Below are 26839 nucleotides of genomic sequence, written 5' to 3' on the forward strand. Positions count from 1 at the left end.
TCCACTGAGACTCATAGATAACTAGATGTGTCAACTCTGATGTGAAATTATATGTGATTATGCAATTAAGTTATAATTAGCAAAGTATAAGACACTCAGGTAAGCTTATCAGGAAGCAGAGATTTCTTAACAGTTTCCCAATACACAGCAGAAGGAAGTAAAAATCAAATACCAATAACATCTTTTTAGAAGAGTATATTACAAAACCAGTGTGATAGCCAGTTCCAGTTAAATCTTTATACCGTCTGTGACAGTCTGCGACTGTACCAAAGCAGGAAATTGGTGAGCTGTATATAATATATATTGTTTCCGGAAAAGAAATCCATTCACTTCCACAAACGCTTGAAAGGAGCAGAAGACATTGCCTATCTATCCAGAAAGGAAAAGGTAAGATTTACATCCGTGGGTTTTGCCCATGAAAGCTTATGACACTATTTATATGTATAGTTTGTTATCTCAAAGGTGCCACAAGACTACTCCTCTGAGGCTACATCTAGACTACAAGCCTCTTTCAAAAGAGAGAATCTAGACTGCAACCACTTCTTTTGAAAAAACAAGCCACTTTTTTTTTTCAAAAAACCATGCTGTCTGGTCCCTATCATCTTATTATCTTCCAAGTGTTTGCAGATGATTTCCATTATCTTTCCTGCACAGAAGTTAAATTGACTGGTCTGTAGTTTCCTGGGTTGTTCTTTTTTCCCTTTTTATAGATGGGCACTGTATTTGCCCTTTTCCAGTCTTCTGGAATCCCTCCTGTCTCCCATGATTTTCCAAAGGTGATAGCTAAAGGCTCAGATACCTCCTCTATCAGCTCCTTAAGTATTCTAGGATTCATTTCATCAGGCTCTGGTGACCTGAAGACATCTAACTTTTCTAAGTGATTTTTAACTTGTTATTTTTTTATTTTATCTTCTAAACCTATCCCTTTCTCCCTAGCATTCACTATGTTAGGCATTCCTTCATCAGACTTCTTGGTTAAGACTGAAACAAAGAAGTCATTAAGCACCTCTGCCATTTCCAAGTTTCCTGTTACTGTTTCTTTCTCCTCACTGAGCAATGGGCCTACCCTGTCCTTGGTCTTCCTCTTGCTTCTAATATAGTTATAGAATGTCTTCTTGTTCCCTTTATGCCTGTAGCTAGTTTGAGTTCGTTTTGTGCCTTTGCCTTTCTAATCTTGTCCCTGCATTCCTGTATTGTTTACCTATAGTGATCCTTTGTAATTTGTCCTAGTTTCCATTTTTTATGTGACTCTTTTTTTATTTTTAGATCATGCAAAATCTCCTGATTAAGCCAACGTGGCCTTTTGCCAAATTTTCTATCTTTCCTATGCAGGGGAATAGCTTGTTCTTTCAAAGGGAATAATGTCCCTTTGAAAAATTTCCAACTCTCTTCAGTTCTTTTTCCCCTCAGTCCTGCCTCCCATGGGACCTTACCTATTAGCTGTCTGAGCTTACTAAAATCTGCCTTCCTGAAATCCATTGTTTCTAATTTGCTGTTCTCCCTTCTATTATAGCTTAGAATCAGGAACTCTATGATTTCATGATCACTTTCACCCAAGCTGCCTTCCACTTTCAAATTCTCAACCAGTTCCTCCCTATTTGTTAAAATCAAATCTAGAACAGCTTCCCCCCAGTAGCTTTTCTAACCTTCTGAAATAAAAAGTTGTCTCCAATGCAATCCAAGAACTTATTGGATAGTCTGTGCCCTGCTGTGTTAGTTTTCCAACATACATCTGTATAGTTGAAGTCCCCCATCACCACCAAATCCTGCACTTTGGATGTTTTTGTTAGTTGCTTAAAAAAAGCCTCATCCACCTCTTCCACCAGGGTAGGTGGCCTGTACTAGACCTCTAGCATGACATCACCGTTGTTTTTTACCCCTTTTAGCCTAACCCAGAGACTCTCAACATGTTCGTCTCCTACGTCCATCTTCACCTCAGACCAAGGGTATGTCTAGACTACAAGCCTCTTTCGAAAGAGGCTTTTTCAAAGGAATCTTTTGAAAAAGCCTCTTTTGAAACAGAATGTCTAGACTGCAACCACTTCTTTTGAAAAAGCAAGCCGCTATTTCAAAAGAGAGCACCCAGGCAGTCTGGATGCTCTCTTTCGAAAAAGCCCCATTTGCATTCAAGAATGCCTTTTTTCGAAAGAGCACTTTCGAAAAAGGCATTCTTCCTCGTAAAATGAGGTTTACTACGGTCAAAAAAACCGCTGCGTTCTTTCGATTTAATTTCGAAAGAACGCAGTAGCAGTCTAGACGCAGGGGAAGTTTTTTCACAGAAAGGCCACTTTTTTCAAAAAACCTATAGTCTAGACACACCCCAAGTGTATACATTTTTAATATATAAGGCCACACCTCCTCCTATTTTTCCCCTCCATAATCTCTGCCCGATGCTTTTTGTGCAAGAGGTTTTTGTGCAAAAACAAGCAGTGTAGACGGGTCCATTTTGCATAAAAAAAAAACCCCTTTTGCACAAGATCCTTATGCCTCAAAAAAAGACGTATACAGATCTTGCACAAAAAGTGGACTCGTCTCCACTGCTTGTTTTTGTGCAAAAACCTCTTCGCAAAAAGCATCGGGCAGAGATTATGCAAATGAAGCATGAGAAGTTGCTAATGAGCACTTCATTAGCATACTCTCTGCCGGAAAAAGAGGTGGGGTAGTTGTAGCCTGGGATGGGCACGATGGGCAAGTGCAATCCTAGAAGTGAGCAGCAAGGGGACACTGCAAAGGTATATAGTGCATGAGCTAATTCAGTGCATCCTCTTTGCAGTCTCCACAGGGCAGATTCCTATGGGGCTCTGGCTGGAAATTAAAGCTGTTGCCACATAACAAAAGCCTCAGGACAGGGTGGCAGCAGAAGTGATGTCTCCTCTACTCCCATGCAGGTAAATTAGAAACTCACTGCACTGTTAACTCAGCCCATACTCTAAAAGAGAACCCTGTAGTATAGGAGTACTGTAGTATAGTGAGGAAAATGCAGGAGGCTGGTTGGTTCCTGGTGCTCTTAGGAGAGACAGAGAGCGGAAATAAAAAATCCCCTAGACATATCTAATATATGAAGGAGAATGTTTGTAAGTTTGTGCGCTAATAACTTGGCCACTATAAGACCTACTGCAATTAAACTTTCCATGGGATAACCTTTCCTCCAAAAAGTTTTAAGGGACTGTCAGAGGAAAGAGATGAGAAACCGATGCCTCTCCCCGGGGCTGCACGCGCTTGGCAGTGTGGGGAGAAGTGGCTTCCCAGTCATTGCTGGAAGCATATGGAGGCCCTTCTTCAATGCTCTGATTGGCTTGGGTCCTGGCGGCCGAACAATGGGCGGGCGGGTTACTGCTGGGGCTCGCTCTAGGCTTAGGGGGTGGGGCTGGTGTTACCGCTTAGCTGCCATTTTGAAAAAATTTCTGGAAGGAGGTGCATTGGGAACCCAAAGGTAAGGGGGGGAGGGAATGAATGGAGGGGCTGATCCGGGGGACTGGACTGTTGAGGGGGCACGTGGGGAGGAGGGCAGGATGGAGGGGCTGGATCGTTGGGGAGCGGGCTGGTGCAGGTAGGCTGAACCATTGGAAGCAAGTGGGGGAGAGCAGGATTGTGTGTGGGGAGTGGGGATGGACTGTTGGGAGCGAGTGGGGAAGGGCAGGATTGTAGGGGGATGAAGGAAGTGGGGCTGGACAATCCTGCAGGCAGTGAGTGAGAAATGAAGCCCATGGTGGAGGGAGGATCTCCTTTTAGGGGCACTGGCCCAAGGCTCAGCACTGGATGATGCTGGGTGGGTGAGAAATTAATCCAAGGCGGGCGGGATCCCTCAAATCTGGGCACTGGTCCTGGCTTTCATACTGGATGATCCTGGAGGTGTGAGAGATGCAGTCCATGGGAGGGGCAGCTAGTCAAGGGGGTGGTGCTGGAGGAGGGACTATAGAGGTGCCATCAGGCTCAGGTACTTGACTCATAGTTTCATCAAAAAAGATGGGAGACGAGTTTGAGGTGTCACTTTGAAATCTCTCAGATTCAGTAGGGCCAGCCCCATTGATTGAGGCATCCCTATGCTCAGCTCTTGGATGAGAATTTGCAGACCCAGCATGCCTATCCCCTACTTCCCTACCTAAAATACATTAGCTTCTACAAGGATAATTAGCAAAAATACCATCTGATAGGAAGCAAAACATTGCACTATTGAAGAGGGGCTTCCATATGCTTCCAGCAATGGTGGGAAAACAAGCTATGGTGATTTGGGGGCTCTCCCTTGCACTGTGCTTTTAATGGCTCCAAGACTCATGCCATGGGAAGAAAACAGAGACATAGTTTCTATTGTTACTTTGCTATCTGAGGGTATGTCTACACTATAAATTTAATTTGAACTAACGGACGTTAGTTCGAATTAACTTTGATAGGCACTACACTAGCGCTCCGCTAGTTGGAATTTAATTTGAACTAGCGGAGAGCTTAGTTCGAACTAGGTAAACCTCATTTTACGAGGCCTAAGCCTAGTTTAAACTTACTAGTTCGAATTAAGGGGTGTGTAGCCCCTTAATTCGAATTAGTGGGAGGCTAGCCCTCCCCAGGTTTCCCTGGTGGCCACTCTGGCCAACACCAAGGAAACTCTATTGCCTCCCTCCCAGCCCCGGACCCCTTGAAGGGGCACGGGCTGGCTACAGTGCCCGTGCCAGGTGCAAGCCTGCCAGCACCCAGCCAGCAGACCCTGCACCTGGCACGGCTCGAGCCAGCCACCCGATGCCCCCCAAACCCTCCCCCTCTTTCCGGGACAAGGTTGGTGGCTCCCAGGAGCTTGCCCGGGACCACAAGAGGCGGGCACCCGCCTGGTCTAGTGCAGACATCATGGACCTCGTCCATGATCTCCGCACTATGCACAGGAAAGTGGCCGTCTAGGGCAGGAGAGCTGCCAGCCTGGCCACCCAGGAGCAGGTGTGCATGAAAATCAAGGTGGTCCACTGAGACCCCCGACCCTGAGCCCTGAGCTTACAATGGCCGTACTGGGTCAGACCAAAGGTCCATCTAGCCCAGTAGCCTGTCTGCCGAAAGCGGCCAACACTAGGGACCCTGGAGGGGATGGACCGAAGAAAGTGACCAAGCCATTTGTATTGTGCCATCCCTCTCCAGCCTTCCACAAACAAAGGCCAGGGACACCATTTCTACCCCCTGGCTAATAGCACTGCATGGACCCAACCTCCATTAATTTATCTCCCTTCTCTTTAAACTCTGTTCTAGTTCTAGCCTTCACAGCCTCCTGCAGCAAGGAGTTCCACAGGTTGACTATTTGCTTTGTGAAGAAGAACTTTCTATTGTTAGTTTGAAGCCTGCTACCTATTCATTTCATTTGGTGTCCTCTAGTCCTTCTGTTATGGGAACTAATGAAGAACTTTTCTTTATGCACCCTCTCCACACCACTCATGCTTTTATAGACCTCTATCATATCCCCCCTCCATCTCCTCTTTTCTAAGCTGAAAAGTCCCAGTCTCTTTAGCCTCTCTTCATATGGGACCTGTTCCAAACCTCTGATCATTTTAGTTGCCCTCCCCTCTCCCAGCCTCTCTCTTCCCCTCTCCCACCTCCTTTTCCCAGTCTCCCCCAGTTTTGTTCAATAAAGACAGAGTCAATGTTGGAAGAAACGTTATCTTTATTTTGTACATCAGGAAGGGGGGCTAGGGAAGGGTAAATGGAAGGAGGTGAGGGAGGAATGGGGTACGAGCTCCCGATGGGGAGGACTGGGCTGGCTCTGTGGGCTTCTGGGGGTGGAAGCTCTCCTGCAGCCCCCCAATTACCCCCTCTCTCCAGATGGCAGCCTGCGGCAAGTGCAGCCGGTCTGATGGCCGAGTGCTGTGATGTGCCCCGTGTGGCACTTAAGGCACTCCAAGACAGGATTGCTTTGCAAGCGGGGCACCCCTGAGAACTGTGTGTCCGGGGTGGGGGTTGGGTCCCTTTAAGCACAGCCCTCAGCTAGCCTGAGGCAGCAGCTCCACGCTCTAAGTCCTCATCTGATGCCCTGCCGGCACTGCTTCCAGCCATCCTTAACCCCAGTTCAGGGTCCACTTAATGTGGACATGCTATTTCGAATTAGCAAAACGCTAATTCGAACTAGTTTTTTAGTCTGGATGCGTTAGTTCGAATTAGCTTAGTTCGAATTAACTAATTCGAACTAAGTTAGTTCGAACTAGCGCTGTTGTGTAGACATACCCTAAGTTTGCCAAGTCAAATAGCTCTGATTCTTAACATTGCAATGCCTCTTTTTTGAGTCAGAAATTTTGCATTATGAAGCAGTAGAAAAGTATGGGAGTCTACCATAATGCACTGGCAGCTGCGGTGTGGCTGCAGGATGTTAGCACCAGCTTCTGTTTTTTTAAATTTTGTTCCTCCGGTTGCCCAGGCAATGCCGGGTAAGTCCAGCTAGTTATTCAATAAAATGAATAATGTTTGAAGTTGCAATGCTACAAATTTAAAACTGTTCTTTTACTTCTCTTTTGCAAGCACATTAATACAAAATTCGATTACATATATTTAATTTCTTGAACTTTCCTGTAAGTATAATCTACACAAAACAACTTTGCCTGATCATCAGTGGATATCTCCTGCTAATACAGCATATGCCTCCCTCCCTCCCACCGCTTCCCAATTGAGAAAAACTTAGACTTCTACAGCATATAGCAGAATACTTCTTCTGCAATGTGTTCAAATACACAGAGAACTAAGCAGGTTGTTCTTCCCTTTTCAGAGATGATTCTGCTCACTGCATTCTTGGGCCTGGTTGCTGTGTTGCAGCAAACCACTGGACAGGTAAGATGAGAGCTGGGTGAGGAATATGGTTCCAATCCGGTGAGAGTTGATAAAAAATGACAAAAGGTTAAAATTTCAAATAGTTTTGCAAGCTGAAAATCTGAAAAAAGAAAACATTTGTTCCCATGAGATAAAACATTACACTTCAGGAATTTCAAAACTCTCCATTTTGGCTGGTCATTTTTTTCAGGTGGGAAAGTGAAACTGCAAAACATTGAGTCCCTAAAACACCAAAATGGCATAAGTGTCCAACACTGACTAAAGGCCAAATCTTGCAACCACGATGCAATTAAATAAATAGGTAAGGCAGAGCCAATCCTGTCTTTACAAGGATTGAATTTGTCTCAATATATTTAAAAGAAGCTGGCAATCTTAACAAGCCCAAATATTAAATAATAGCAGCAGTTTTTCATTGTCAAAATGATTACACTTGAATCACATAGAAATAAGTTGCTACATAATATAGAATAAATATATCACACTCTAACTCATAATTAATCGATGCCTAATAGATTAATTTTAATGAAATTGACTACATATTTTATGAGCTGATGTTCATGAAGACACATTATTTGGAATTGTTTCATAGTACACGTACAAAATATTTTAGACTCACACAGCCAATTTCAATGATAACTGTTGTATATTTCCTTAATTTAGAGACCAGATTTTGCTGCCCTGTCAACTGACAAGGCTGAACAACAAAAGGAGATTGTTGACACGCACAACTCCATAAGGAGATGGGTGAGGCCAACTGCTAGCAACATGCTGAAGATGGTAAGATGCATTTTGCCAGGAAATCAATGATATACACAGAGCCTTCTAATGTCATGAGAGAACTTGCAAGAGCACAGCATTTAAGTTACAGAAGATCCTGTGAATCCTTGTCCCAATAAGATGTTATCCAACAGAGCAGTTATGCAGGGAGGAGAGCAAATTGGATATGACAATTCTTGCTGCTCATGAACAATGATGTTTCTTTTGGCCATGAAGGGAAAAACCATTATCTGCGGTCTGCCAGGTTGTCTTTTGATGTTCTCCATGGAGTTAATCACCATGGGCATGTCTACACAACAAGGTTTAACTCGAATTTTGAAATAAGCTACGCAATATTTCAAAATAGCTTATTTCAAGTTTTGGTGCTGTCTACACAGCACTTTTTTTGAAATAGAGCACTCTTCCTCTGACTTATTTTATTCCTCATAATAAAATTAGGGTTACAGGAGTCGGAGTAAGAAGTCCTCCAGAAGACATAATGTCGAAATAACTGCCGGCTGTGTAAACGTGGACTGTGTTATTTCCAAATAACTCTAGTTATTTCAAAATAAAGTTGTTGTGTAGACATAACCCATGATATCTAGTCTCCTCCTAAGCCATGCCACCATAAAGCAGCTCCTCCTTTTATTGTCCAAATCAGGCAGAAGGAATTCTCAGGAAATGTTTAATTCTGACAATGCAGTTTCCAAGTGTATGTTCCCTTTCTAAGAGGTACTCATCTGAACAGCTAATGTTTCTCATTTCACTAAGGAATGGAATGCTGCTGCTGCAGAGTTTGCCAACAGTTGGGCAAATCAGTGCACTTTTACTAGCAGCCTCCAAGACAGAAGAAAACCTAGTAAGTAAAGTATCCATTGGAACGAAATAATTAATCATTCATCAATTTATATTAACACTTTTTAGATACTATCACTCCATTCATATCTAAGTGGTATTAATATTTTTGGAGAACAGATAACATTTACTTTTCTAGAATACATAGATGCATGTACTGTGCAATAAGATTTCATCATATTTACAGTTGAGCAACACTTTGAGAACACTGTTAAAGAACTAATTGAAAAATTCCATGAAATTACACAATGGTTAACTTTTGGGAAAATGGGAAAACTTCTTTTTTTAGATTATTCTCCCTGTTATTTCCTTTCTCCCATGCTTTATCTGAAAACATGTCTAATGATGTGAAAAATACTGTGCTTGACAATAAATCACTTTTCATTAGGGTGATTTACACTGGCTGACTAATTAAGACTGGACCTAAAACAATCCTGATAAATGAAAAAGTTTTCATCCAGATCCAAATGTAGGCTTTGATTCTGAACCACTTTGGTTTTATACTGGTGGGTCCACTGACTTCCATGGGTGTATTTCATAGCTTTTGGGATCCCTTAGCATTTTGGTGGATCTGGGCTCTGCTACTTTATTGCTGCCGTAGGGCCAAAGATAACCTTTGATCTTTTGAGATTTACCCAATGCTATTCACTTGTGAACTGGAAAGAGGCAAAGGGCAGGTGGGGTATGCAGGAAATGAAACAAATTCTTCCCAACTGATTCGCCTGGAAATTCCTAAATCTTTTGCTGGACCTTCCCATGTGCTAAAGTTCTTGCATCTTTTTAACCCCTTCTCATCAGTTTTTCTGAATAGTTTTCTTTCCATTTTGCAGTGGGCTGTGGAGAAAATCTTTACATGTCAAATACACCCATTCCTTGGTCAAATGCCATTCAAGGCTGGTACAAGAAAGTGGCAAATTTCTTATATGGCGCTGAGCAAATTGTACCAGGAGCAGCGATTGACCAATATACTCAGGTAGGCACCATAGCCTCTCTTGTTACCTTTCATATTTCAACAGATGCATGTTTAGCTTAATGATTACAAGGGGTAGGAGAAATAACAGCCACAACACATTTAAAGGGAATAAACATTACGGGCTCATCTACACTGGCCCCTTTTCCGGAAGGGGCATGTAAATTTCACCAGTCGTCATAGAAAAATCCGCGGGGGATTTAAATATGCCCCGCGGCATTTAAATAAAAATTCCTTTTTTTAAGAGGAATAAGGGATCTTTCGGAAAAGGCTTTATTTTCTGAAAGATCCGTGTCTAGACTGGCGCTTTTCTCCAGCAAAGCCCCGAGCCGGGAAAAAAGCAGCAGCCATGTTTATGCAAATGAAGTGGGGGGGATTTAAATCCCTGCTTCATTTGCAATTGCAATGTGTCTAATTTGCATCCCTTTTACGGAAAAAGGATGCAGTCTAGACATAGCCTATAGGTTTTATAGTTTCTTTTCTATAAGATGCAACTTTTAGGCTGCTATATGTGTAATAAGATACTGTGCCCAAATCTTAACTTCACAGTAAAATGTTTTTAAAATGTGTATTTTATTGTGTTAAACTATAGAGGCCTTCATTTTCACTCATGTATTTATTCTTCTATTTCCAGATGATTTTGTACAAGTCGTACGAAATTGGATGTGCGGTTGCTTATTGTCCTGAGAGTAAATACAACTACTTTTACGTTTGCCATTACTGCCCTGTGTACGTATTAACAATGGGTTTCATTGATTATTGGAATTCCTTAGTGCTTTAATTCATTGAAATGACCTTAGAAACTTTCAGCTACACTGCAGTATGTGGCATAATTTTTAAGTGGGGTTAGAGTCAAAGCAGCAATTTAGTAATAATGTTATGCAGATGAGCACATGGAATCTGCGTTCTGAAATTAAATAACTCACAAAACCCCCAATAATTGACCAGTCAGATATGCTTTCCTTTTCTTAACCATTGCGTAACTGAAAAGGAGATCCCCATATTTCCAACTCCTAGGGATCTACAGGAAACTTTCCCTAGGGCATGCTACTTAATAACAGCCTGATGCAGGGTTTACTGCACCTTCCTCTGAAGTAGCCGTGCTGGTCATTCTCTTCAGGATGCCACATAAGCACTTCCACATATCGTAAGAAATCTCCTCTCACCACATAATCCAACAAGTGAGAATTTCAAAGCAGAGCAAAGTCTGGCCCAAAACTTCCGACACATCTATTAGTGACACATTGACATATGAAATATTTGTGTGACACGTACCATACTATGAGGGTGGGGGGAGGTGTACACTGCAGCCTGGGGTGTGATTGCAGCTCTTTTAGATGTACCTGTGCTTATTTTATTCTAGCTTAGCTTGCAATAAAAAGCAATGAGTGTAGGTACAACAGGCATCAGCCCAAGCCATACAATCCTGTCTGACCACTCAACACCCATATTGGCTTGTGCAGCCTATGCTGAAAACAGCCCCATAGGATACTCACTATTTTAGCATGGTAGGGAGATCACAGCTAGGGAAGGGATGTCTATGGGTATGTCTACACTACCCTCCTAGTTCGAACTAGGAGGGTAATGTATGCATACCGCACTTGCTAATGAAGCCCGGGATTTGAATTTCCCGGGCTTCATTAGCATAAGCGGGGAGCCGCCATTTTTAAATCCCCGCTGGTTCGACCCCGTGTAGCGCGGCTACACGGGGCTCGAACTAGGTAGTTCGGACTAGGGTGCCTATTCCGAACTACCGGTACACCTTGTTTCACGAGGAGTAACGGTAGTTCGGAATAGGACCCTAGTCCGAACTACCTAGTTCGAGCCCCGTGTAGCCGCGCTGCACGGGGTTCGAATCAGCGGGGATTTAAAAATGGCGGCTCCCCGCTTATGCTAATGAAGCCCGGGAAATTCAAATCCCGGGCTTCATTAGCAAGTGCGGTATGCATACATTACCCCGCTAGTTCGAACTAGCGGGGTAGTGTAGACATACCCCCTGGCAGCTGTAAATCACCTCAGAGACTGCAGTGCAAATGTCCCCAAGCATAATAAAAGACATTTGCTGCATGCTGGCTTTACATCTTATTCTCTTTCATTTTAATGTTTCAGGGAGAACATCGCAAACTTAATAAAAACGCCGTACAAATCAGGGACACCGTGTGGCGATTGCCCTGATGCTTGTGACAATGGACTATGCAGTAAGTTTTATCAGAATTTAAGTAGGGTGGTGGCAAAGTTGTCACTGAATAAATCGATCTTTAATTCCTTTGGATGGAAGGATTTTGGGAATTATCAAGTGACACATCTGCCTAGGCCCTTACACATGCTGATTGTTAGGCATGTGATGCTGGGGAATGACCCTGTGTAGGGCTTGTGTGAGGGCTTCTGAGGGAGACTGTTATCCTCCTGAATAGATAGAGGAGGACACGATGACAGTCTTCAGACATGTCACGTTTCACTACAAAGGAGAACGTTATTGATTGTTCCACATGTCCTCCTGGGGTAGGACTAGAAGTTATCAGCTCAGTTCACAGAGGCAGAGCATTATGTTAGATATTCATAACATCTTTCTAGCTATAAAAATAAGTGTGGGAAGAAGTGGAATCCCATCATTAGAAGGTAGTTGTTTTTAAAACACAAGCTAAGAACAGGTATGTCTAAACTACATCCCTCTTTCGAAAGAGGGATGCAAATTAGAAAAATCGAAATTGCAAATGAAGCCAGGATTTGAATTCCCCATGCTTCATTTGCATAATGGCGGCCGCGCGTTCTTTCGAAAATGGGTATTCTGAAAGTGAAACCACCGTGTAGATGCAGTTCTTTTTAAAAAAAACAAACAAACCTTTTTCGAAAGATCCTGTACTCCTCTCTCTTAAGGGGCTAGGCCCTGTCATGCTAAACACTACATAAGTACATAATGAATAGTCTTATTGGAATGAATGAGAGAATTTATGAAGTGAATTATAGAGAGAGACTGTATGCATATAGTATGTATAAAGCTGCAGCTTAATGAACCAGGAGATCCTCATCAAGATCCGACCTCCAACTCATCAAGTTCCCCAATTCAAAAGAAAAGGGATCTAGTGTGGCATAGATCAAAATATTTAACACTGTCAGTGGCTAGAAGAAGTTCCCACAAGGGTTTAGATCAAGTCATTCATCCAGTCCATGAGGGAAATGGCATTTTCCTACAGTCACTCTGAATAGTAGCCTCAGTGTAGAACTTTTCCTCACCCTGGTGACCTCTAGTGCATGCTAGTAGCTCCATTGACTTCAGAGAACTAAGTATTCATGTGAGTGAGCATCACACATTTCAGTCCTTTGTATTTCATTTCACTTTTGCACTTGTAACATATGAGAGCCACAAAGGGAAAGATCAGCATTGGAGGGGTAGCCATGTTAGTCTGTGTCTGCAAAAACAAACAGTAGTCCTGGGGCACCTTAAAGACTAACCAATTTATTGGCACATAAACTTACATGGGTGAATACCCACTTTGGGTTGCAGAACTCCTGGAGCCTGGTGTCTGAGGCAGGCACAAGTCTTCTGGGAGGAAAGGGACAGTCTGGCTGCTCTCAGAGGGTATGTCTACACTACCTTCCTAGTTCGAACTAGGGGGGTAATGTAGGCATACCGCACTTGCAAATGAAGTCCGGGATTTGAATTTCCCGGGCTTCATTTGCATAAGCGGGGAGCCGCCATTTTTAAATCCCCGCTGGTTCAAACCCCGTGTAGCGTGGCTACACGGGGCTCAAACTAGGTAGTTCGGACTAGGATTCCTAATAGGATTCCTAATAGGAACCTAGTCCGAACTACCTAGTTCGAGCCCCGTGTAGCCGTGCTACATGGGGTTCGAAACAGCGGGGATTTAAAAATGGCGGCTCCCCGCTTATGCAAATGAAGCCTGGGAAATTCAAATCCCGGGCTTCATTTGCAAGTGCGGTATGCCTACATTACCCTCCTAGTTCGAACTAGGAGGGTAGTGTAGACATACCCAGAGTGAGATTGTGCAAAGCTACAAATACGACAGATACTCGTGGCCTCTTTCTCCTGCACTACCAGGTAGATTTGATGACACACTCCAGGGTATATTCTGCTGGGAAATAGAAGGAGAGGGAATTGATCCAGTCTTATTAAAGTGAGAGTGACCCCCAAACCTGACTTTGGCCATCTTCTAATTGTACTGTAATAAGCTGTATTAAAACAAATTATTGCCTCACCTGATAAAATGCTTTTAAAAAAATTAGACTTTTGCAACATCTCTGGGGAACAAATAAAATTGAACAGAGAAAAATACAGTGAAACATACTATGGCTGTCAAGCGATTAAAAATTTTACTTGAGATTAATCGCATGATTAATAAATTTAATAGCGGTTAATTGCATGACTAATTGCGTGCAACTCCCCTTTGAAATGCCATGGTGGCGTTTCAAAGAGGTAGCATAGCATGGAGCCCAAGATCAGCTGGAGTTCCCAGCAGACCCCTCGCTCCATGCAGCACTGCCCCTTAGAAAAGCTGAAGCAGCACTTCAAAGGGGCAGCACAAGCAGAGCCTGGGACTCCAGCTGATCCCCGACTCCTAATGTACTTCCCCTTCAAAGCTCCAAACTGCACTTCAAAGGGGCAGTCCAAGCAGAACCGGGGATCGGCTAGAATCCCCAGCTGATTCCCGGCTCCACGTTTCAAAGCCCCTTTGAAGTGCCGCTTCAGCACTTCAAAATGGCTTTGCAAAAAGGGATATAGGGATCAGTCCCCAGCTGTTCTCTAGCTCCTAATGTATTGCCACTTTAATGTGCCAAAACAGCACTTCAAAGGGGCTTTGCAACAGAACAATTGGGGATCAGCTGCGGACTCCAGCTGATCCCCGGCTTCACTTGGGCTTTCCCTTTGAAGTGCCATATTGGCATTTTAAAGGGGTAGTGCATTAGGAGCCGGGGATCATCTGGGGACTGATCTCCTGCTCCATTGTTGCACACCCTCTTTGAAGTGCCGGAGCTGCATTTTAAAGGGGCTTAGCAACACGGAACTGGAGATCAGCTGGGGATTCCAGCTGATCCCCGGCTCCACTTGTACTGCCCCTTTGAAGTGTCTGAATGGCTCTTCAAAGAGGCAGTGCAGCATTAACACCTGCAAATAACACATTATATTTTACCGTGTTAATCCTGTCCCGCCTTAATCGCAGCCATAAATGCAGGTCAATTCACAGCCCTAAAACATACTTATTCAGTCAAAATAGGATTTAAAGAAAACAGTGTTGGACTTTTTCCCTCTCCTCTTATTAATGCCTAATCTCATGCTGTCTTTCATTTTCAGCCAATCCTTGTACGTACAGCGACATTTACTCTAACTGTCCTTATCTAAAAATAGTCTTTGGATGCAAACACTCCACAGTGAAGAAAAGCTGTCAAGCCTCCTGCCATTGCACCACAGAAATAAAATAACAGCCTCTGGTTTTTCCTTTCTGTGTAAGGACAGCACTTGTAAAAAATTAGGGTCACATCTTCCCTCCATTATATAGGAAGGCCTGCTGACTCAATGGGATTACTCACCTGAGTAAAGGCTGTAGGATCTGACAGTACACCTCGGCTACGTCTACACTGGCCCCTTCTTCAGAAGGGGCATGCTAATTTTGAAAGTGGGAATAGGGAAATCCGCGGGGGATTTAAATATCCCCCGCGGGATTTAAATAAACATGTTCGCTGCTTTTTTTCCGGCTTGGGGAAAAGCTGGAAAAAAGCGTCTAGACTGGCCCGATCCTCCGGAATAAAGCCCTATTCCAGAGGATCTCTTATTCCTACTTTGAAGGAATAAGCTCCAGGAACGTCTCCATGCAGAAGTTTTGGAACCATTGCTGGTCGTCCCATTCAGAACTGGTGTCCAGCCTCCAGAAGCATCGCTCCACCATGGGATGTGGTTGCAAGGGCATCACTCCTGCACACAGGCAGAGGTTCTCCACAATGAGCTCAGGCTTGAGCTCATGCAAGGGCAGGAAGACGGCCTGCAGAAACTGCTGCAGAAACTACAGCACAGCAGCACGGGGCCATCGCTTGCTCAGAGACAGCACTGGTTCCATAGCATTGTGTTCTGTTGTATCCAAAGGTAGGGCTACCTGAGCACACAGAGGAAATGCTTAGCTGTCCCTCAGAGAGGTAGGTAAACAAGCAGAAGAACCAGAGAAACCGCTGTCTTGGGGGGTCCCTTTAAGCCAGCATCTCAGATAGCATTAGACAGCAGCTACCGGAAGCAACTGTTGACCTAATGCCCTGCCTGAACTGTTTCCAGGTGGCCTTAAACGTGAGATAGTATCCAATCAATGTGGACACTAGCTTTAGAAATAGCACATAACTATTTTGTTGCACTTTTTGCATGGGGATGCTCTAGTTCAAAATAAGCTTTTCCGGATGATATCTTCCAGAAAAGCTTATTCTGAAAGAAGATTGCAATGTAGACATACCCTCTCATACATAATTCCCTCCCAAAACAGGGACTTTAGGTATCCATGGAATTTTGCCCTTCCTATTCTCTGCCTGTGGTATACAACAGTTTAGTCTCTAGAAAACTGTTGAAGTTTGGCCTCTTTCTATTGCTGGGCTTATTTGAGTTTGATGGTGCTGGTGGCCAATGATAAATGGGATGTGAGAATGGATGAAGTGGCGGTCTCTTCTGGTCTTAAACCCTATTACTCTACTGTAAGATAATTGATAAAATCAAACTACAAGAACATAAGGTCCTTTTAACCCATTATTGTGCCTTTCAACAGTGGCCAATGTCAGGTGACCTGTGGGGAACAAGCAGAGCAGGTAACTGATCCTTCCCCTGTCACCCATTCCCAGCTTTGGGAAAACAGAGGCTAGAGAGAGCAGCCCTTCCCATTCTGTCCAATAGCCATTGATGGACCTGTCGTCCCATATATTGTTCTAATTCCTTTTTAGCTCTTTTTAGAACCCTGTTAACATTTAGTTCCTTTTCTCCACTCTGATGATCGACCATTTATTTCTTCTCTTTGTTTCCTATCTTTTAAACAGTTACGGATCAATGAGAGGATGTTCCCTCTTATCCCAGATCAGTTTACTTTGTGTGAGAGATTTTGGTGAAGGACCTGGTCAAAGACTTTGTAAAGTAAACTGTCTCCATTGGATCACCCTTGTCCACATGCTTGTTGACCCCTTCAAAGAATTCTAATAGATTGAGGAGGCATGATTTTCCTTTCCAAAAAAACAACTCTTGATATTCTGTGGCTGAAAATTGTTCGCCTGTGTGGCCGACACTTCTGTTCCTTATAATAGTTTCAATCAATTTTCCTTTCTCTGAACTCAGGCTTACTGGCCTGTAATTCCCAGGGTCAGAAATGGATTAGCCATTCTTCAGTCATTTGGTACAAACACTGATTAAAAAGATACGTTACAAACCACAGTCAGTAGTTCTTCAATTTCATATTCAAGATCTTTCAGAACTCTGTGATAAATCCCATCTGGTCCTTGTGTCTTATTACTCTTTAATTTATCATTTTGTTGCAAAAAAACTTCCTGTATTGATACCTCAATCTGGAATAGTTCCCCAGATTTCCTACCAAAAAAGAATGACTTGGGTTTGAGAAGCTCCCTCACCTCCTCTGCAGTAAAGACTGATTTATATAGTTTGTTCACAATGGCCTTATCATCCTAGAGTGGTAGCTTAGGACCTTAATTGTGTAGTGGCCTAATTGGCTGCTTACCAATGTTTGTTATTTGTTTTTAGGTATTACTTTTTAAATATTTGGCTAACCATAGGTTACGTAATAATGAAGTTTAGCAGCACCTTAGTGACTAACAAAACATGTAAATGGCATCATAAGCTTTATATGTTATCTACATGTTTTATAAGTCTCTCAAGTGCTGCTAGACTATTCATTGTTTTTCAAGTTTTTCCAGTTACAGACCAACTTGGCTACCTCTCTGAAGGATAGGTTAGGTAGATCGAGTCACATCGATATCATTCAAAGAAAGTGGAATATATCTAACTAGAAAGAACACATGAGAAATGGACACACACACATGAGCAAGTACTTACTAGGTATAAAGCAAAAAGTTAACTGCTCATTTAATTATCTTTCTGGGCTGTTGATGAAAAGTTAAAAAGCAGATGTAGTTGGGAACCCAAATGTTTGTTTATCAACAGGAAATATAACTATGAATTTAGTGAGCCTGCACATGCCCCATCCTTTCAAAAGGGCTCCCCCACTGATGTGAATGAGCCATTGATATAAGAAAGAACAGATGTATTAAAACTTTTCAGGTGGTATGGCTCACCAAATAATTCAAAACTAATTTTATAGTTAAGCAGTGGGGAAGGGAGAAATACAGCTAAGCCATGTTCTTAGTCCAGGGAAACTTTTCTAATTTAAAAATGAATAATGTTGCCCCCCTCCTCTTCCAGTACCTTGAAAATTTGAAAAGCAGACACTCACTGGGAATTTTTCCCATTGGTTTCAGGAGTTTTAAATGAGGCCCTGTCACCAAACAGAAGGAAAGCCTGTTTACAATAAGGCCAAGTGTAAGGTCTAAAGACTGAACTAAAGCAGTGGTCAAAATTTGCTGATATAAAGCAGTTAGCAAAAGTCAGGCACTGAGCAGAAGAAAGGACCTGCTATTAGAACATAAGAACATAAGAACGGCCATACTGGGTCAGACCAAAGGTCCATCTAGCCCAGTATCCTGTCTACCAACAGTGGCCAGCACCAGGTACCCCAGAGAGGGTTGACCGAAGACAATGATCAAGCGATTTGTCTCCTGCCATCCCTCTACAGCCTCTGACAAACAGAGGCCAATGACACCATTTTATCCCCTGGCTAATAGCCTTTTATGGACCTAACCTCCATGAATTTATTCAGCTTCTCTTTAAACTCTATTATAGTCCTAGCCTTCACCGCCTCCTCTGGCAAGGAGTTCCACAGGTTGACAACACGCTGTGTGAAGAAGAACTTCCTTTTATTAGTTTTAAACCTGCTACCCATTAATTTCATTTGGTGTCCTCTAGTTCTTCTATTATGGGAACTAATAAATAACTTTTCTTTATCAGTCCTCTCCACACCACTCATGATTTTATAGACCTCTATCATATCCCCCCTCAGTCTCCTCTTTTCTAAACTGAAAAGTCCCAGTCTCTTTAGCCTCTCCTCATATGGGACCTGTTCCAAACCCCTAATCATTTTAAGTTGCCCTTTTCTGAACCCTTTCCAAGGCCAAAATATCTTTTTTGAGGTGAGGAGACCACATCTGTACACAGTATTCAAGATGTGGGCGTACCATAGTTTTATACAGGGGCAGTAAGATGTTCTGGGTCTTATTTTCTATCCCTTTCCTAATAATTCCTAGCATCCTATTTGCCTTTTTGACCGCCGCTGCACACTGTGTGGAAGTTTTCAGAGAATTGTCCACGATAACTCCAAGATCTCTTTCCTGAGTTGTCGTAGCCAAATTAGCCCCCATCATACTGTACGTATAGTTGGGGTTATTTTTCCCGATGTGCATTACTTTACACTTATCCACATTAAATTTCATTTGCCATTTTGTTGCCCAATCACTCAGTTTGGTGAGATCTTCTTGGAGTCCCTCACAGTCTGCTTCTGTCTTGACTATCCTAAACAGTTTGGTATCATCTGCAAACTTTACTACGTCACTGCTTACCCCTTTCTCCAGATCATTTATGAATAAATTGAAAAGGATTGGTCCCAGGACTGACCCTTGGGGTACACCACTAGTTACCCCTCTCCAATCTGAAAATTTACCATTTATTCCTACCCTTTGTTTCCTGTCTTTTAACCAGTTCTCAATCCAAGAAAGGACCTTCCCTGTTATCCCATGGCCATGTAATTTACACAAGAGCCTTCGGTGAGGGACCTTGTCAAAGGCTTTCTGAAAATCCAAGTATATTATATCTACTGGATCCCCCTTGTCCGCATTTTTGTTAACCCCTTCAAAGAACTCTATTAGATTAGTAAGACAGGATTTCCCTTTACAGAAACCATGTTGACTTTTGTCCAACAAATTATGTTCTTCTATATGATTCACAATTTTATTCTTTACTATTGTTTCGACTAATTTGCCCGGTACTGAAGCTAGACTTACCGGTCTGTAATTGCCAGGATCGCCTCTAGAGCCCTTTTTAAATATTGGTGTCACGTTGGCTACCTTCCAGTCATTAGGTACGGAAGCCGATTTAAAGGATAGGTTACAAACCACAGATAATAGCTCAGCAATTTCCCATTTAAGTTCTTTTAGAACCCTTGGATGAATGCCATCCGGTCCCGGAGATTTGTTAACATTAAGTTTTTCTATTTGTTCCAAAACCTCCTCTAATGACACTTCAATACGGGACAGTTCCTCGGATTCATCACCCACAAAGGACGGTGCAGATTCAGGAATCTCCCCAACGTCCTCAGCCTTGAAGACTGAAGGAAAGAAATCATTTAGTTTCTCCGCAATGGCTTTATCGTCCTTGATTGCTCCTTTTATAGCTCGATCATCTAGGGGACCCACAGGCTTTTTAGCAGGCTTCCTGCTTCTAATGTACTTAAAAAACATTTTGTTATTTCTTTTTGAGTTTTTGGCTAGCTGTTCCTCAAAATCTTTTTTTGCTTTTCTTATTACATGTTTACACTTGATTTGACAGTGTTTATGTTCCTTTCTATTTATCTCACTAGGATTGGACTTCCACTTCTTAAAAGATACCTTTTTGTCCCTCACTGCTTCTTTTCCATGGTGGTTAAGCCACGGTGACTCTTTTTTAGGTCTCTTGCTATGTTTTTTAATTTGGGGTATACATTTAAGTTGGGCCTCTATTATGGTGTCTTTAAAAAGTTTCCATGCAGCTTTCAGGGATTTGGCTCGAGTCACTGTGCCTTTTAATTTCTGTTTAAACACACCAGCTTGCAAGTTCACACAACCTGCCAAGAAGAGGGTTGCAAAACCACATCTTTTCCTGGGAAGTGTTAGGCAAAGGACACTCACACAAATATATTCTAAAAGGGAGGTACCAGAACACCCAGAAAATAAGCCTGGTACACTCATAATTACCAAAGATGACAGGAACACACTGATCCCTCCTAGAGATAAGGCCATGATGACAGAGTGATGAATGGAGATGTTTTGATTGAACCCACATATGCAAAGTATGGGTGGTAATACATGACTTTTTATATTGGTATACCAAATGGAGCCTCAGAAGGAGTGTCTTTGGCTGGTGTAAGGGGCAGTGGAAAGTCCCATACTGATGGAGCTGGCCCATTGCAATAGGCATGCATGTGTTACTACTCCTATAGAAACTATGGGATATTAGTAGTGTGCTTCGTTACCAATAAGTCTGGCCAAAAACCTTCAAAACTCAGCTCTGTGGTTTTATTTGGATGTTCAAGCCACGTCTGTTGTTTCAACTGTCTGAGCAGTATTGAGGCAGCACACCGAGAGAACGCATCCTGGGGCTGCTGCCTGAGGCTGAAACGAAAGTTTAATAGGACCCACGTGGACAGCCATTTCTCAGGTTTTTCTGCTTGCTTGCCTACCTCTCAGAGTCACCAAAGCATTTTGTCTGCATGCTTTGGTTGCCTGCTTCAGGGCACCACACACAGCACTCCCTCCCGTGGAGCCGTAGCTGCCTCTGGGCATGTAATGGCCCCACATGGCTGTGCTATAGTTTCTGCAGTCTGCCTTTCTGGGCCTGCATGAGCTCGAACCCAAGCTCATCCTTGAGAATATCTGTCTGTGTGCACGAGCAATGCCTTTGCAACCATAGCCCACGGTGGATTAAAGTTTCTGGAAGGTGGACACCAGTTTCAACTGGTGGAACTGGCTGATGATGGAGCAATGGGACTGGGAGCAGGTGCTGTCTTGAGCATGCAGGCTTGCCTGTGTGCAGCACGCCTCAGTCTGTCTGTCTGTCTGTGTATCCTTGCCCTTCGCCTCCTTCCAGCAGTGGCCTGTGATGGGAGTGTGCCCCCTCTGAGGGTCAGAAGTGTGGGCAACCTCCCCAGAGTCTGTGAGCAGGAGCCCTGGGGTGCTCCGGTGCTGCCTCCCGAGGCTGCGGGAGACAGACTGGCACTGTACATAGATCCACATGCACAAACTTCAGCTCAATGTCCAGGCCAACTAACTAACACACCCCATCCCTTCAGTGCCCGCCACCCTCACCCTGTGTGTGTGAAAAAACTAAGACCACTCACCTGATGATCCCTCCCCAGCCTTTGAAGATGCCTGGGACACATCCAGGCCGTGGGATACAGGCTCCATGGTGATGGTGATCAGCGTGCTGGCCACAACCTCCCCCTCCTCGTTCTACACCTCCTGGGCTGGGACCCCTGGGTGGTCAATGATGGGCATCTTCAGCCTCAAGTCCACCACTGGAGTGGGGAAGAGCCTGCACCACCCCCAGGATGTGGTGCAGGTCCTCAAAAAAAGGGCAAGAGAGGAGTCCTGCCCTGGAGCGGGAGCTGCACTTCCTCACTGTGGTGTCGGCCTGCCAGAACTCTTTTTACTTTGCTCCGGACCTGCTCCAGAGTACTGGTGTGAACCTTTGTGGCCAAGTTCTTAGCCATGCAGCCATATATAATCGGTGTTGCGCCATCTGGAGTGGAGAACCTGGAAGTACTCCTCGTCACCCCACACCTCTGGGAGGGCCAGGATCTCCGCCCCAGACCAGGATCTCCGCCCCAGACCAGGATAGCGCATGCCTCTTGTGGACCCTGGCAGGCTCCTGGGAGCCCTGTGCATGCTCCCTGGGGTGGGCAGGAGAGTCTTGAGGGACCTATGGCTGGGATATAGTGCCAAGATGTCAGGCTCTGGCATCTGCGCAGTGGATGGAGACTGTGAGGATCAGCTTCCTGCTACAAGCCCTGTCTCCTGTGTCTGAAGCTTTAAGAGCTGCAGGGGAACAGAAGCTATAGGGCAGTGGTTCCCAAACTTCTCGGCATCATGCCCCCTTTCTGATTTTTGAGAAACCCTCATTCCCTCCCTCCCAAAAAAATAGCAGCAAAACTTGGGGTGTGATTGACAAGAGTGTATGTGTCTGGGTCGCCTCACACCCCCCTGGAATTTCTTCACGCCCCCGAGTTTGGGAACCCAAGGTGTACCGGTAGTTCGGAATAGGAATCCTAGTTCGAACTACCTAGCTCGAGCCCCGTGTAGCCGCGCTGCACGGGGTTTGAACCAGCGGGGATTTAAAAATGGCGGCTCCCCGCTTATGCAAATGAAGCCCGGGAAATTCAAATCCCGGGCTTCATTTGCAAGTGCAGTATGCCTACATTACCCCGCTAGTTCGAACTAGCGGGGTAGTGTAGACATACCATCCGAGAGGAAGTGACATTTAATATAGAGGATGTTGCGAAGCCCAGGACTTTAGCAAGGTTCAAAAAAAGGGCTAGATAAAATCATGAAGGATAGATCCATTGATGGCCATTAGCCAGGATGGGCAGTTCCGGTGTCCCTAGCCTCTGTTTGTCAGGGGCTGGAAATGGCTGACAAGGGTGAGATCACCTGATGATTCTCTGTTCTGTTCATTCCCTCTGGGATACCTGACAGTGGCCATTGTCAGAAGACAGGATACTGGGCTAAAGGGACCTTTGGTCTGATCCAGTGTGGCCATTCTTATTTTACGCCCAGTTACTCCATTAAGTAGCTACATTAACTGGAATAGGTACAGATTAGTAGTTTTCAAACTTTCTAGGCTATGTATCCCTTTCCAAATAGCAATGCCTACCATACTCACATTTGAGAAAGGCAGAGGTAACACACATTGGGAAGCACGTAGGGCAGGAGTGGCCAACCCGCGGCTCATGAGTTGCATGCAGCTCTTCTCCCCCAAAAGTGTAGCTCGCAAAGCCACTCCTGCATGCCCCCCCAATGGCCCCGGATTCCCCTCGACCCCCAACTGCTCTGTGCTCATCGGGGTAGCAATTCAAAATGGTGCCCAAGATGGCGGCTGTTAACAGTAGCCTGATAGGGCCAAAAAGTTTGTTTCTTAAAGGGACGGCCTCTTTTCCACTGCTCTTTGTTAAATGGGTTGGCCACCCGTGATGTAGGGTCTCGTTTTTCCCCTCCCCACTCCCAGATTTCTGTCTTGCCTCTTGCAACAGCTTCTAGCAGTTTTCAGACTGTGGAACACATCTGTTGGCGATGGGGGAAAGAAGGGTCACAGAAGACCCTTCAGGTGAGTGAACAGCAATGCCAGTGGCTTGGGTCGGCCTTGTAGAGCAGGACTCAGGGAGGGAATACCTCCACTGCCCCCAAATTCAGCTCAGCAGGCCAGCCAGCCTATCTCAGGGTATGTCTACACTACAGAGTTAGTTCGAACTAACTTAGTTCGAATTAGTTAATTCGAACTAAGCTAATTCGAACTAACGCATCTAGAACTAAAAACTAGTTCGAATTAGCGTTTTGCTAATTCGAACTAGCATGTCCACATTGAGTGGACCCTGAACAGGGCTTAAGGATGGCCGGAAGCAGTGCTGGCAGGGCATCAGAGGAGGACTTAGAGCGTGGAGATGATGTCTCAGGCTAGCTGAGGGCTGCGCTTAAAGGGACCCAACCCCCACCCCGGACACACAGTTCTCAGGAGTGCCCCGCTTGAAAACCAGTCCTGGCTTGGAGTGCTTGGAGTGCCCACACTGGGCACATCACAGTACTCGGCCATCAGACCGGCTACACTTGCCGCAGGCTGCCATCTGGGGAGAGGGGGCAATTGGGGGGCTGCAGGAGAGCTTCCACCCCCAGAAGCCCACAGAGCCAGCCCAGTCCTCCCCATCGGGGGCTCGTACCCCATTCCTCCCTCACCTCCTTCCACTTACCCTTTCCTAGCCCCCCTTCCTGATGTGCAAAATAAAGATAACGTTTCTTCCAACATTGACTCTGTCTTTATTGAACAAAACTGGGGGAGACTGGGAAAAGAAGGTGGGAGAAGGGAAGAGAAAGGCTGGGAGAGGGGAGGGCAACTAGCATGATCAGGGGTTGGGAACAGGTCCCAGATGAAGAGAGGCTACAGAGACTGGGACTGTACAGCTTAGAAAAGAGGAGACGGAGGGGGGACAGCATAGATGTCTCTAAAAGCAGGGGTTGGGTGGAGAGGGTGCATTCATAAAAGTTGCATCTGATGAAGTGGGTCTTTGCCCACGAAAGCTTATGCTCCTACACTTCAGTTAGTCTATAAGGTGCCACAGGACTCCTCGTCGCTTTTGCAGATTCAGACTAACACGGCTACCCCTCTGATACTTCATAAAAGTTCTTCATGAGTTCCCATAAAGAAGGACTAGAGGACACCAAAGGAAAGGAATGGGTAGCAGGCTTCAAACTAGTAACAGAAAGTTGTTGTTCACAAAGCAAATAGTTAACCTGTGGAACTCCTTGCTGCAGGAGGCTGTGAAGGCTACAACTAGAACAGAGTTTAAAGGGAACTGAGATCAAGTCATGGAGGTTGGGTCCATGGAGTAGTCTTAGCCAGGGCGTAGGAGTGGTGTCCCTGTCCAAGTTTGTGGAAGGCTGGAGAGGGATGGCATGAGACAAATGGCTTGGTCACTGTCTTCGGTCCATCCACTCCAGGGTCCCTAGGGTTGGCCGCTGTCGGCAGACAGGCTACTGGGCTAGATGGACGTTTGGTCTAACCCAGGACGGCCATTGTAAGCTCAGGGCTCAGGGTTGGGGGTCTCAGTGGACCACCTTGATTTTCATGCACACCTGCTCCTGGGTGGCTAGGCAGGTAGCTCTCCTGCCCTAGACAGCCACTTTTCTGTGCCTAGTGCGGAGATCGTGGACGAGGTCCACGATGTCCGCATTAGCCCAGGAAGGTGCCCGCCTCTTGTGGTCCCGGGCAAGCTCCCGGGAGCCGCCAGCCTGGTCCCGGGAAGAGGGGGTGGGCTGGGGGACATCGGGTGGGTGGCTCTGTGCCGTGCCAGGTGCAGGGTCTGCTGGCTGGGTGCTGGCAGGCTTGCACCTGGCACGGGCACCGTAGCCAGCCCGTGCCCCTTTAGGGGTCCGGGGCTGGGAGGGGGGCATAGACTTTCCCTGGTGTTGGCCAGAGTGGCCACCAGGGAAACCTGGGGAGGGCTAGCCTCCCACTAGTTCGAATTAAGGGGCTACACAGCCCTTAATTCGAACTAGTAAGTTCGAACTAGGCTTAATTCTCGTAAAATGAGGTTTTCCTAGTTCGAACTAAGCGCTCCGCTAGTTCAATTTAAATTCGAACTAGCGGAGCGCTAGAGTAGCGCCTATGAATGTTAGTTCGAACTAACGTCTGTTAGTTCGAACTAACATTGTAGTGTAGACATACCCTCAATTAGGAGTGGGCAGACCCTAATTTGTAATTCAAATGAGATGAGCTTTCTCTGGAAGCTAGAATTTTTAATTATGCCCACACTCAATCCAGACAGGCTGAATGAACTGCCAAGCTGAGTTAAGGAGGGAACGACACCTCCTCCCCCTACGTTCTGCTTATAATTAAATACGCAATAGAAGGAAGTAAAAATCAAATGCAAATAGCATCATAATCAGAAGAGTGGATTACAAACCCAGTTGTTTTATCTTCTAATTAGGAATTTATTAAACCTGCTTTGATGCCAAGCCAGCTTGCCAGAGCAGTAAACAGGTGAGCTATAAGTAATGGTCCAGAGAAGAAATCCATTCACTTCCACAAACTTCTGAAAGGTGCAGAAGACATTTCCTATCTGCCCAGAAAGGAAAAGGTAAGATTGACATTCCTTTATTTAACACATGGAGACCTTGTCCTCAGGTTTTAATATAGAACCTATGACAAAGAAAGCTTTTTGAATGGTTTAGTATATGTCTGAATAGTTTAAGCCTCTAGAGAGATGAAAGCCCGCCTATGGGAGGAGGGAAATTTATATTTCGATTATATTTAATTTAATAAAATTTAAAAATTTACATTTCTTTCATTTCCTTGGGGGATATTTCTTTGTCAAATGTAGCCATAATTGTCATGTCAATGAGCTGGATATTTTTACTTCAGAACATGCCACAACATACACATACTTGTAGGTGAAAAATTATTTTTTGATTGAAAGCAGGCAAATATTTACTTGAAATACTTATGTACAGATACAAATTTAGAAAGAAAATGCTTAGATTGTCTAATGCAAAATGAAATGCAAGAAAACATATTTTTTCCATTTTATGGAGAGTATTTTATAGAATGCAAGCACTTTCCCCTCACTCCCTGTGTAGTAACAGGATGAAAAACAAGTCACATCCTGGGGCACACGGCTCCCAAAATGCCGCCCTTTCCAAACACGCGTCAGGGATGTTTAGTATCTGAATATTTTAGAGGCTAGAACCAGATTCTTAATTAGTGAAAATGAGCCTACTTAAACTGCCAGCTTAGGAACTGGTCTATACTGAATCCATATATACTATACTATTCTATAACAAAAATCCTAAAAATCTTTCCTGAGACAATTCCTGGGTTAGCTCCTAATGATCCCATAGCAATGCCCC

At 44.5% G+C, this 26839-nt stretch overlaps 2 protein-coding genes across 4 annotated transcripts in view; both read left to right on the forward strand.

Moving 5' to 3' along the window:
- Positions 1-265: 265 nt before the first annotated feature.
- Positions 266-20082, forward strand: LOC102443950 (serotriflin-like). 3 transcript variants are annotated; one of them, XM_089777015.1, is made up of 9 exons: positions 266-387; positions 2774-2888; positions 6728-6789; positions 7450-7566; positions 8317-8404; positions 9231-9373; positions 10005-10099; positions 11480-11568; positions 14682-14824. In XM_089777015.1, the coding sequence occupies exons 3-9, from the start codon at positions 6730-6732 to the stop codon at positions 14807-14809; spliced, it is 720 nt and encodes a 239-aa protein (XP_089633141.1). In that variant the 5' UTR covers positions 266-387; positions 2774-2888; positions 6728-6729; the 3' UTR covers positions 14810-14824. The 3 variants fall into 3 exon arrangements, with proteins under 3 accessions (XP_089633141.1, XP_089633142.1, XP_089633140.1); XM_089777016.1 differs by lacking the exons at positions 2774-2888; positions 14682-14824 and adding an exon at positions 19727-20082 and having other exon boundaries at positions 272-387; XM_089777014.1 differs by lacking the exon at positions 2774-2888 and having other exon boundaries at positions 272-387.
- Positions 20083-25926: 5844 nt separating this feature from the next.
- The window catches only part of LOC102459532 (cysteine-rich venom protein-like), a 44098-nt gene continuing 43185 nt past the window's right edge, over positions 25927-26839 (forward strand). The window contains exon 1 of the mRNA XM_089777013.1: positions 25927-26070. The gene's annotated coding sequence lies outside the window, so the exon portion shown is untranslated. The remainder of the gene's footprint in view (positions 26071-26839) is intronic.

The sequence above is a fragment of the Pelodiscus sinensis genome, chromosome 3 (assembly GCF_052426305.1).
Source record: "Pelodiscus sinensis isolate ZL-2025 chromosome 3, ASM5242630v1, whole genome shotgun sequence".
In the NCBI taxonomy this organism is placed as follows: domain Eukaryota; kingdom Metazoa; phylum Chordata; order Testudines; family Trionychidae; genus Pelodiscus; species Pelodiscus sinensis.

Coding starts and splice junctions, on each gene's coding strand:
- LOC102443950 (XM_089777015.1), top strand. CDS start 6,730: ATGATTCTGCTCACTGCATTCTTGGGCCTGGTTGCTGTGTTGCAGCAA. Junction 7,567..8,316: donor CTAGCAACATGCTGAAGATG/GTAAGATGCATT, acceptor CATTTCACTAAG/GAATGGAATGCTGCTGCTGC. Junction 11,569..14,681: donor TTGTGACAATGGACTATGCA/GTAAGTTTTATC, acceptor TTTCATTTTCAG/CCAATCCTTGTACGTACAGC.